Source organism: Metarhizium brunneum, chromosome 7, assembly GCF_013426205.1.
Source record: "Metarhizium brunneum chromosome 7, complete sequence".
Taxonomy (NCBI): Eukaryota; Fungi; Ascomycota; class Sordariomycetes; order Hypocreales; family Clavicipitaceae; genus Metarhizium; species Metarhizium brunneum.
Window position 1 is genome coordinate 1668441 of NC_089428.1, and position 12058 is coordinate 1680498.

Sequence of the window (12058 nt, forward strand, 5' to 3'; positions counted from 1 at the left end):
TGGATTATCATCATATCGACCACTGGCGGAGTTTTCTTCTTGTGAATTTGACACGGTCTTTGGCGCGTGTGTTGGGGACATGTTATCCCTTGAAAAGCAACAAAGTTGGTGTGCTACTGGCGAAGTTAGGCAGCCGCCAGATGTATGTAGCATGTGCACGCTCTCGAAAACGAACGGAGCAAGATGGAGTAATGACAGGAGTTATTTGAGGTCCACTTATTACGGCGACTTGCTCGCGCCTGACCTACGTGCACTTTAAAGTTGTCGACAGGTATCAAGTGGTGTGTTTCAAGAATCGAAGACTATACTGACATTCCCCTCCGTGTGCCAACGAAATTTCTCAAAGGATGGCACGCACCGAGGTTTACACGCGATATCCCCGTCTCTTATGAGTTCCAGACTGCGTTATTGTTTTCGGGTGGACAGGGCATCAAGTCCCAGCTCACTTCGCAGCCCTCAATTTCGGCACTATGCCGCACGGCTGTCAAGGTACCCCATGCTGTCTCCGTCGTCACCAGTGTCTCCGCGGGAATACTCTCGCCTTTTAAATAGTCGCCAACGGCAAATCCAGTTGCACCGGGATATTGACCCAGGCTGCGTAGATATTTCATCGTCCCGGCCAATGACACATCAACCTGCCACGCACCACCGAGTGCAGCCCGACGGTAAACGGCAGCCATGATGCCCGTAGCGAGCAGATACCCACTTGCGTGATCCAGAGCCTGGCACGGAAGAACCCTGGATGCTTCTCCCTGGCCAGCCTTGTCGGCTTCAGAGATATTCATCCCCGAGGCAGCCTGGACAAGACTGTCAAAGCCTCTACGGTGAGACCACGGACCAGTAGGGCCAAATGCCGACATGTTGGCACAAACAATATTCGGGTTGATCTTGACAAGTTCCTCTGGCGACAGCCCGCGCGAGGCCAGACTCTGGGGTCTGTACCCCTGAATAAAGACGTCGCAATTCCTGAGCAGGTCCATCAACCGCTCCTTATCCTGCGCTCTGTGAATGTCGAGCTGAATGTTGCGCTTCCCCCTGCTCAGATCGATATCCAACATCGGCAAGGCCGGCAGACCCGGCGCCGTCACCCACAGCACGTCCGCACCATGAGCGGCAAGAGTTTTGCCAGACACGGGACCGGCAATGACGCGCGTGAGCTCGACGACCCTCAGCCCGGAAAGACACCTCTTGCCTCCCTCGGCAAGGGGAGCCATGGGCTTTGGCGTCGAGCTGCCGCCCCCAATGGGCTCGAGCAGAACCGGACGAGCGTCCACGGCCCCGGACTGCGGGAGCGCATCCCACTCCTCGTACGACCGCAGCGCATAGATGGCCACCTTGCCTCTTTCCGTGCCCTCTTCTTCCAGGTCCGTCTTGCGCCACCGCGCGACTTTACCTGCGACGTGGTGCCTGGCCGCGTCCGCTGGCAGCCCGAGCAGCTTCAGCGTTCCTTGGACGTGATGTGGGAAGACGTCGTGGATGCGTACGTGCCCGTCCGACGTCTTGTGCAGCCCGCCGATGGGGTTGTGCGTGTACGGCGGGAGGGGGGTCTCGTTTCTGCGGAGCGTGTATAGGCTGTTGGATTTGAACTCGATGGCCGCGTGGGCGGCGGGCACGCGGACTGTGGGCAGGGCGCTGTCGTCGACCCTGGTGGAGCGGAGGAGGCGCGCGGCGAGGGCGGACAGGGCAATTGATGCTTGTGCCAGAGGGCCGATTTTGAAAGATGATGGGAGGGCTGGGCTGGCGTCTGCGCCTGGGAGGTCGAGGGCTGTGAGTGCCTCTGGGGGCAGACCAGTGGCCGTCCATATGTCGTGGATGATGTCTTTGGTGGTGAAGGATTCGCGGTTCGGCATGGCATGATGTGGTTCCTTGGACATGGTGGAAACCGGGATTGTGGAATTTGCCTGGCTGATGGGCTTCACGGCTTATCGTCACTATGGTCCGGTGTACTCCTACGATGACGGTGGGAGGGGGATGAGGCTTATAAGTGCCTCGTACCCTACCCAGGACAATCGACTGGTAGTGTTCCCTAGGAAAACAGCTAGCTTTGTAGAAAGACCATGAATGGAGAGTAAGAAGCTTCTGTATCCTAATCTACAGGTCTGGTAGTCGCGTGGTTTCCACCTCTTGTCTTATGAGGCACCAGACAGGTCTGAGGCAGGATGAAGTTGGGAACAGTACGAGTGGACCCGGCCAAGACGGGCCAGGGCGGAGCCAAGACGGCAGGGGATGTCCGGTCACACGGCGTCGGCGTCGGCTTCGGTCCTCGGCTTGTCTTACTGAGCTGTGTCGCACAACCACACGTGAACCAATCATGTGAAACAAGGTCTACAAGTGTAGAAGAATTCTATGTCATTAAATCGTCTATATGAAATATGCCCATTGTCCCATATCTACCCATAAAACTCTCGCCTTGTAAAATGCAACAGTGTATGCGAAAACGAAAAAGGCTGAACCGCTTGCAAGTGACACTTTGTCCAAACAGGATAGGCTACATAAATACAGAAAATTGCGTTGGCACTTGGAAAGGCTCATGACTGCTGCTGCTGTGCTTGTGCCTGTGGCGGCTGCTCCTCCAGCTGCATCTGTGACTGCTGTCGCGACTGCAGTCTCGACTCCATCTCGGCCTTCTCGTCTGCCGTCATACTGGCTTCGGCGGATCCCATCTTGATGGTGAGTACAAGGCCCAAGGACACAATGGCCAAGCCGAGCGCCGTCCAGAACCCAATCCGGTACTGTTCACGCGCGTCGACCTTCTCGTGGCCGCCCCTGCTCTGCACCGTTGCCGACACGGCCAGCTCCCCGATGCCAAGCCAGAATGCAATACCTAGATACAGCAGACTGTTGATCAAGCCCCCTGCAGCGGCTTGATGTCGGCGCGGCATAGCAGTGGTGATGAAGACGTTGGTGACGTTGAAGGTAATGTCCACGCCGATGGTGCCGGCAATCATGGCCGGGAAGATGTACGCCCAGTAAGTGAAGCTGGTGGACTTGCCGGACGTAGCTGGGTCCGGAATAAGCGCGAACAGGAGAACTGACAGGATGAAACCCAGAGAAGAGATGATCATGAGGATCTGGTTGGAGATGATGTGCAGAACGAGGCCGCCTGCAATGGCCAACACCATGCCACCGACCGCGAGGGGCGTGAACCAAGCGGCAGTAAGGATTGGCTTTGTGTGCATGACAGTCTCAATACTAGTAATCAATCAGGTCAGATTATGGCTGTAAAAGAAGGATAATCTGGCAAAAAATCAGTGCTTACTAGAAACTGGCGTAGAACAGATACAGGCCAAATACGCCATACGACAAGAACAGCGCCGTCATCAACCGCTTCATGTACCTGGACTTGAACAAATCGGCAGGCAACAAAGGCTGAGCCGAGACCCAGCCCTGGACATACACGGCGACAGCAAGGAAGAGGATGCCGAGAACCAGGGTGACGTAAATGTACGGCGTCTTCCACCCATCCGGGGCGTGTCCGCCATCAGTAAAGGCAAAGACAATAAGAACCAGGGCGGGAACAATAGTAACGACGCCAAGCCAGTCCATCCTAGCATTAGGATTCACATCATCCAAGTGCCTGGGGATGCTAATCGACCCAGAAATCCCAACGGCCAGGCCGACAATGGCGCCGATCCAAAAGTACCAGCGCCAGTCGAGGTACTCGGCCGTCAGGGCACCGACAAAAATGCCAAAGTAGAAACCAATACAAGCAAAGGCGCCGTAGATGGCAAAGACAAAGTTCTTGCGCGGGCCGGGCCGGTATGTCTGGCTGAGGATGGCCAGGCCGGCGGGGAGGAAGGCCGCGGAGCCGATGCCCTGCATGGCCCGGCACACAATAAGCATCGTGGTGTTTTGGCTAAAGCCGCTGACAAGAGACCATGTGAGGAGCCACATGTGTCCGCAGAGGAAGACGACCCTGCCGCCGTACAGGTCGCAGAGGCGGGCAAACGGCAGGAGGAGGGCGGCGGTTGTGAGATTCGTCACTCCGGCAGGCCAAGTCCGCGATGAGGCGGGAATCTCGAGGGCGTCAGCGATGGGCGGCAGCACAATGTTGAAGCCGCCGATGAAGTATTCGCTCATCATCATGGACATGACAATGGTGAAGACGAAGAAGGACTCGGCGAGCCAGTTGGACAGCGCCTCCGGACGCTGACGGCCCAGACGCTCGATGGTCGCCTGGTCAAAGTACTCAGAGCCTTTGCCATCATGGCCCGACGAAGGTCCCTTCTCCGCCGTGTCGTTGGTGATAGACATCGGAGGCATCGAATCCTGCCGAGCCTGCGACGCGGGTGCCAACGTTGCTGTTGGCGTCGTCATACTGTGTCCTCGGCGCCTTGATAGACCGGTGTCTCGTTTGTCCGTAAAGATGGTGCGATGGCCAATACTAGAACCCTAATCATGTCGGTGAGTGAACCAAAAAAAAAAAAAAGAGAGACGATTTCCTCAAACGGCACCTCCTTGGTTAAGTTTCTTATGTATGTATACACATCCGTGGCTCGTGAATCCACAAATGGACCACTGAATATTGAGTCAGAGTTGCCGATGCGGAAACCCGGACAAACGACAAAAACGGAAACCCCCCCAACACAGGAGCATTAGCAATCAAGGTGTCCAACAAAAGAGAATGGCAAGAATTACGTCTTGGCTGCCCGATCTGGAACCCAAGCTTATCAAGCACTTGGATGTTATAAATCAGTCAACTCGCACCGAATTTGGGCAATACAGCACAACCTAGTTATGGAGCAGGTGAAACCAGAAAAAAACTTGCGGTCAAAGAACGTCACTGATTATCATGTTTTTGCCGTTAAAAGGAACCCACCAACTAAACCGGCATGGGAGTTGGTTTACCCCAACTCTCGGGCGAACTAATTGGCTTTAATGGCATCACTGGCAACTAACAACGATGGAGTACAGCTTGAGTCTTGGCTTCCTGTTGTAGTTTAGCGTCCTCAAATGTGCACATAGTGTAATGGATCTTTAGAGTCCGAGTTCCACATGATGGCAAAGTAGAAATTTCGGGGCTCGGTTCCTTTGCTTTTTTTTTGCTTTTCGGACCCGGCGTCGTCGGGCCCCGACTCTATGGATTGTGTGCTTCTGGAGGAAAGAACTTTTGCCGCCTCGGAACGTGGACTGATAGTTTGAACGAATTTGCGCATTTCAAGTTCCGCATTGTTCGTACGGCCATGTCGTTGCCGTCAAGACTCGTACTTGTTCAGCTGTGCATGTGGGTGCTAACTAGATGATGCGTTACAATGTGTTGCGCAAGATATCTAGAGAATAAATTTGCCATTTCGCTTACGGAGTAAATGGATGTCTATAGGCCATTTTTATTGGGCGACATGGACCATATGGCCTCCATTGATCGGAGCTTGGGTCAGTGAGCAAACGCCTTTTAGTTGTTGGGTCACTGCATCTTGGACAAACGAAGTGTATTCCGAGGTGGCATGGTATCCGACAACCCTGACGCAAGAAAATAGTGCAATTAGCAATAGAAAAATTGCAATAGAAACAAGGGATAGAGACAATCCGTGCATTGCTACATTGTATCAGAGCTGTGCGGGAGATGCCACTGGTTCACCTACCGGGCAGGCAAGGAAACAAAGCAAGAGTTGCTGAAGGCATACGAGCACCACAATTTCAAGGTCGTGGTTGATTGAGCTAATTTATCTATTTGTTTTCGTGAGGCAGCAACCAGGAGGACTGTGACTGAAAAGGATCTATGAGGATCCCAGTTGCTTTAGGTTAAAGTTGCAACATGTTGTGGCCACCGAATAGGAGGGAACTCTGGCACTACACATGGCTGTCGTGACAATCTGAGCGGCCAATTGCAAGTTTATTCGTAACGAAGTTCTTGAGACTCTTACAAATGTCAAGGTTAATGAAGGCCGATGGCGAGGCTTCCAGAGCTTCATAGCCGCGTTAAAGACAATAGTGGATGGCAGGAAGATTACAGATATCAAGTCATGTATTGACCGATTCCCGACCGCAACCCTGTCCCATTTCTTTCCAATCCTAAAGTATGAACGTCAGTCACGACAACTACCCATAAAAATAGATCATTGACACAGTACTCAGCAACATGATCAGCCAATAGTTGCAAAGGTCAGACGGGAAAGGTACAACTTGAGCGTTGGTCATTCTTTGAGCTTGAACTAGATTGCCGAGAATCTGAGCGATCATAAGCAATGATTATCTCAGAACTTCAGGAATCTGGCCATGATTCCGGAATCATGACATTAAAATCAGCAGCCACGTTTGCGCAAGAACAAGTCAATCCCGAACTGAAAGGTGCGTCAGCCATTGTTCTGACTATGTCGCCAAGGAGGATTTCATACTCAGGAAAATTGGCTTCGCAAGCCGACCAGTTCGTCACAACAGTAATCCACAGACATATGGAAGAGCCCTCCAGAGGGCACTAAACGTGCCATCGGGGTTTCACAATGACAGTGCATCGGATGACGAAGCCGAGCCCTAGTATTCCACCTGGCCACGGCATGGCAACGAGTTCTTCTGAATCTAGCAAAGCAACCTGGATGAAATGTGTGGCGGTTCATGACTATACAAGAACATTTCTGGAAGAGGGGACTCGGCCGAAGAGACTGGTCCCAGCGATCGATTACATCTGGAGCCCAGGCATACCGGCGCGTTTGCCCGAAGAATGGCCACTTCGTGTTCTATTGTACGGAATATTCCCCGTCTGCCCTGCTTGGCCAGCCATCCCTAGCATGTCTCCAAGACGTTAATTGACCAAGACACGTCCCGTTTCAAAACTTTGTTGACACAAGGTTGCCCACAGAGAGCAAAATATTTATGATAAGCTGTCTGATGGAGCAACCGCCTACGAGCTACAATCGTCTCAAATCCAACGAGACGCGCGCGTTCATTGATGAAATAGCAAAAGTAGCCCAACTTGTCTCTCTGCGGGTTTCCCGGTAACGACGTTGTTGAGCGATGATTGACAAGCGGTGATACCTTACTGGATTTACCCATCTGACATAAAAAGTTTTCCCCATTGCATATTAGATGCTGGAGAAAATGTCTATTCGGAAAAGATGGGCCAAGCCCTTCGAATAGCAGCTGAGGCGAAGAAGCCACTTCATTTCTTGACGTACACCATGCTCGAGTTTGTGGATAATGACCCGGATTATGATCTCAATCAACCATGTGGCCAATATTCAAAAGGGCGATACCGACGTCTGAGGGCGGAATGCAATGGATTCCGGATGTGGGGGTGTCTTGGCGATCAAGTCAAGTGATTTTGTCGAATTTCTTCATTGAACAGTCCGTGATTTCCTGTGTCGTAGAAAAACGAGCGAACATTTGAAGAAGAAGACTAATCCTGATTTTATGACCATCCTTTCAACATGGAGGGCGTATGCGGCGTTGACAAAGATCAGGCCTCGGGCTGTGTGCTGAAATAACACAGCAGGCCACTCAATACGCGGACCATGTCTTGAACGAAGACCTGGATTTCGCATTCAAAGTCGGCAGCCACGCCAATCGGTGAATGATGCGAGAAAACCGAGACCCTCATGTCGCGTCCACAAAGCGATCCATCAGCGCGGTTGGCATCAGAAGTTCTCAGAGCTGGAGTGGACAAGTTTGTGATACGGATGCTGCGTCAGAATCCGAGTCAAATTGATAATTCCCAGTCCATCAACCCGGTCCTGAAAGCAGCGTCCTCATCTCGCCAGCATATACGAAATCGAAATAATGGAGGAGGCTAATGTTCATAGTATTTCTTTGCCAGCAGTGCGCTGGGGGTCGGTAGTGCGTGCTCGTATTTAATGCAAGCAACATTGATCCAAATGGTGCCTCTATACTTGGTAAGCCTAGGACTTGACAGGGAAACGGTGGAAGTCTTGTCCAGTAGTGAGCTTTGCAGCAACATGACTGTGTAGCTCGCCGTGTAGCAACTCTCCCAGACACTTTCCTCGCCGACCCCATGGGGAATCTGGTGCCACAGGGCTGGTTTGGGGCTGGATCTCAATGTAGAACAATGGGCTTTTGGCGTCGGTCGGGATCAAGTTGCCGAGCTGCCGCCTGGGTGGCTTTTCCACGTACAATGTGCAAAAAATGGCCAGGGGCAGCGTGCCACATTTCCCAGGGTTCGGGGACTTCTGTGGGTTTGGTTTGCCGTGAAGCCCTAACCCTCCGCCGCCTCGATGTGTCTGGTGTGTGAGGATTTTGTGGCCTGGATACTCTCACCTTGGGAGTGGAACAAGGCAATTGAACCCGACCTTGGACACGGGTTCTGCAATTTGATTTTACGACCAGTCTCGACAAGGGATTCGAAAGAATGGTCGCGCCGTGCATGGGTGGCACTTTGGAAGAAGGCGACGGCAATGGCTCGAGCTCCAAGACATGGCCGCCACCATGAGATGCCTCGCATCACTAGCGGCGGGGTGCTTCGCATGTTGGGACGAGCAACGCCTGCATTTTCGTTGCCAGTAGTGCTCCGTAATTGTTCGATTCTTTCAGGAGCTTGGAGTAGTGGCGCCTGGTGCGTATGTACGTATTTGAGTATTTGGGCATAGAAGATTGGAGGTCAAGTCTCCTCAACTTGGACAACTACCTAGGTACCTTGTACCCCGAAGTAAGCATCCGTAGGGCAGTCAACGGAAAATGATACACATCGGCAAGAACGGCAATGCGCCTTCCCCGCGAGTTCGACGCCCTGTGCCCATGGCCGTCATTTGTGAACTCATTTCCTCTCATCTGGCTCCCTTGCAATAGTTCGTCTTCTTCGTCTTGCAGGCAGGACCTGGCCGTCATCAGCAGGGAATTCAGATGTCGTTGTTATTGTACAATTCGACCTTGGTGCCAGGCTCCAAAGACCTTCGATTTGTGGCGCCATTTTGGGAAGCGACCGCCAGAGTGGCATCCGTTCCATCTTGACCCCTGTTCTCTCCGTTCCTGGCTGGGGTCTGGGATGGGGGATCTTGCGTGACGCTGGGGAGCATGGAACTGTCAAACCAACCGACGGCCAACCTACCGGTCGCATATCCCGCGTCTCACTCCGTTCTGACACATGGTCCATCGATATGAAGTGAAGTAAGAGTTGTCCAGTTCGTCATTTCTAATCTTGAGAGATTGCTAATGTGTCGCACGGCATGCAGTTCCTGAGGCCGCACCTCCAATTGCCTTCTAGATCACGACAAGACGAAATGCCAACAACGGGGCGGCGCTTTTTGGCCACACTTGCATGCAGACGGAGCTGGTGGAGCAGATGGCGCTAAACCCGCAGCCCGCAACCCGCCACTGCACACGCTACTCAGGGCATCCCCGAGGAGCCTGCACAGAACGGGCTAGACAACTCGACTCGTACAGTTGACCCTTAAGCCCATCCCGAACTGGCCGGCGTGGGCTCTAGGATTTGGAGCTAGTCGAACTCGGACTTGAAACGAGTTGTTACGCTTCCCGGCATGCCCAGCTTACGTCGCTCATCCTGGCCGGCCATGAAGCTCTCATGTCAATCCCTTTTTGAGGATCTAGGTCCACCCCATTTATGGCCTGCCCTCTCTCCTCCTTCACTTCCCCCCTCCTTCGACTCGCTCCTTTACTCTGAAGTGAATTGAGGGCAAAGCTGCTGGGATACATACATACGACACCAAGGCTCCCCAATCATATCCCAGGTCTCGCAACAAATCATCAACAATTCCTTTTGAATTCGTTCACGATGAAGCACATTCTAGCCCCCGTTGCCCTGCTCGCTGCCCGCGCAACAATCCCAGCCACCGATCCTGGCGATGATGCCAAGGGTTGCGCCTCAGGTCTCTACATCATCAGTGTCCGTGGTACTGGTGAGGAGCAAGGTATTGGTGTTGCCGGCACCTTGCTTGGCAAAAAGGTTGCCGAGCAGGTCAAGGGCAGCAAGATAGTCGGCCTCCAATACCCAGCGACTCTCGCAAGTCCGCCATACCCTTCCTCCGTCGGCAATGGCACCAAGAACCTGACTGAGCTCCTCGAGGACTACCACAAGAGCTGCCCCGATGGCAAGGTTGCCATTCTTGGTTACTCCCAGGGTGCCCAGGTCTCCTTGGATACTCTCTGCGGAACCGACGAGGCGGGATTCACGACCACCGATGCTATTTCTTCCAGTGCCGTTGATAATGGTATGTTCATCCATCACTCCTTGTGTGGCCAATTGCTTATTGTTGGACTTGGACAGTTGTCGCTGTTGCTCTGTTTGGTGACCCTACCCACATTGCCAATGTCTCTTATGATAGGGGCACTAGCAAAAAGAACGGGGTAAGTTACATATCTGCAATCCGCCACTTCAACTATGATTCAGGAGGAGAACTATGCGCCAGACAGTGCTCTAACCAGCCATCTTTAGCTATTTCCCCGCAATAACAGCGCCAGTTGCGAGAAATATGCCAGCAAAATCGCATCTTGGTGCGACACCGGCGATGTGTACTGCGACTTAGGAGAAGACACGGCTGTCCATGGCCAGTACTTTAGCAATTACGGCCCCGAAATCGTCCAGTTCATCGTCGACAAGTACAATGGCAAGAGCGGCGGCAACTCGACCAGCGTCCCTACCGGTACTTCTACTCCCACTGGCATTTCTGCTCCTACTGGCGGCAATTCGACTGCGACGACTGCTAGGCCCACGGGCTCTTCCACCTCCTCCGGTGGTGCTGCTCCCTCAACGACTCCCTCTCCTGGAGCCGCTGCTGGCTTGGAGGTGGCTAGCAAGGGTCTCTATGTTGCCTTGCCATTGGCCCTCATGGCCATGTTTCAAATGCTATAGGGCGCCGTGTGAAGAAATATTTAATTTTCTGTGACAAAGGCCTTATATAAAAAAGACAATAGATTCAAAAAGACGAGGGGGAGATGGGCAGGATATGCTGTAACGGTTTCGATGCCACCTTTTTTTTGTACCTGGCCTGCACAACAAGCCATGGGGTTGGGTAATGTTCGTAATTATGATGTGAGCGGTACTGAGCAAAACTAATGGATCAAAACTCTGTCGCTACCATGTCACGGCCGGGCGTTAAAATTGTGATTCTTTCTGCCCGCAATAAATTGGCCACCCAGTCCGGAGAAAGAGGGCGCGCAATTCATCTTGCCGTCCGTGATCAGCCGTGGGCTTCAATACCTCTCGCTTGTTTGTGTGACGCGGACAAACCCAGTGTCTCACCCCCCTTTATTATTGGTAGTCGTCCAACTCACGTCGGATGACGATGGGCCCCGCGTCCGAATTTATACTCGATACGTATCTTTCAATAGTATTGGTTACTCTACATAGCCAAATGTTGCCAGTTCAGCTCTCAGCGGGCGGTACACGACGTCTCTCGGTTTTCAACTTGCAGAGCAGGCGCGGAGACGGTTGATCGCCAGCTCGCTTCTCGTAGGTCCTTAGATGTTAGCAGCTTTTCACAGTGAATCACTACTCATTGTACACCCTTTTGCGAATATTTGTGCACGTACGGGGGCAGATCTGACTTGTGTTTGGCCGACGGGCATCGTTACTAGTTAGAATGCAGTGCACTCCGTGAGTCCGTGGTGGAGGCGCCAGGGATCTCATTCCTGGGGCTTGGCCGCGACAGGTGTGAAAATGAAATGCTCCGCCCAGGACATTGGAGTTATGCGAAAACGGCGCCGGTCGATTGTGAACAGTGACTGGCAAGGGTGTCAAGGGACGTACCGATTATCTGTGTCCGTTTGCTGATGTTGCCGCATCATGTCCGATTTTTGGAGCGGGGAAGATGAATGAATGTACAATGTACTAGAGGCGACATCGATGTTAGATATTAGCTACCGAGGTATTCAAAAGAAAGCTCTGCATAGAGCTCGTGTGAGACAAGGCTATACTCGAGTCGTAGACTGACGAGGACGAGAGGGACCACACAGTGCCATACGGTCACGGTTTGTATACCCAGGAGCGAAATTGGGCACTCTAATTGCTCGATGAAGAGCACGATACTACATAAAGATGGTCAGCTCAAAGAAAGGCGCTTCATCTAACAATACGAACGGCTTGATCAACTGATGAGATGAGGGTATTCTCTTATCGATGCCGAGGAGCGGGGTAAGATGCCGCTCTATTATG

At 52.6% G+C, this 12058-nt stretch overlaps 3 protein-coding genes across 3 annotated transcripts; 1 reads left to right on the forward strand and 2 right to left on the reverse strand.

Moving 5' to 3' along the window:
• Positions 1 to 386: 386 nt before the first annotated feature.
• uctC (Acetyl-CoA:oxalate CoA-transferase) lies at positions 387 to 1874 on the reverse strand (the record flags this gene model as incomplete). The annotated part of the gene is made up of 1 exon (XM_014688318.1): positions 387 to 1874. One exon carries the CDS (start codon positions 1872 to 1874, stop codon positions 387 to 389), a length of 1488 nt encoding a protein of 495 aa, XP_014543804.1.
• Positions 1875 to 2528: 654 nt separating this feature from the next.
• terJ_1 (Efflux pump terJ) lies at positions 2529 to 4254 on the reverse strand (the record flags this gene model as incomplete). Its single annotated transcript, XM_066131811.1, has 2 exons — positions 2529 to 3192; positions 3284 to 4254. 2 exons carry the CDS (start codon positions 4252 to 4254, stop codon positions 2529 to 2531), a joined length of 1635 nt encoding a protein of 544 aa, XP_065987946.1.
• Positions 4255 to 9679: 5425 nt separating this feature from the next.
• Positions 9680 to 10756, forward strand: axe-2 (Acetylxylan esterase 2; the record flags this gene model as incomplete). The annotated part of the gene is made up of 3 exons (XM_014688316.1): positions 9680 to 10115; positions 10172 to 10251; positions 10340 to 10756. The coding sequence occupies 3 exons, from the start codon at positions 9680 to 9682 to the stop codon at positions 10754 to 10756; spliced, it is 933 nt and encodes a 310-aa protein (XP_014543802.1).
• Positions 10757 to 12058: the final 1302 nt, after the last annotated feature.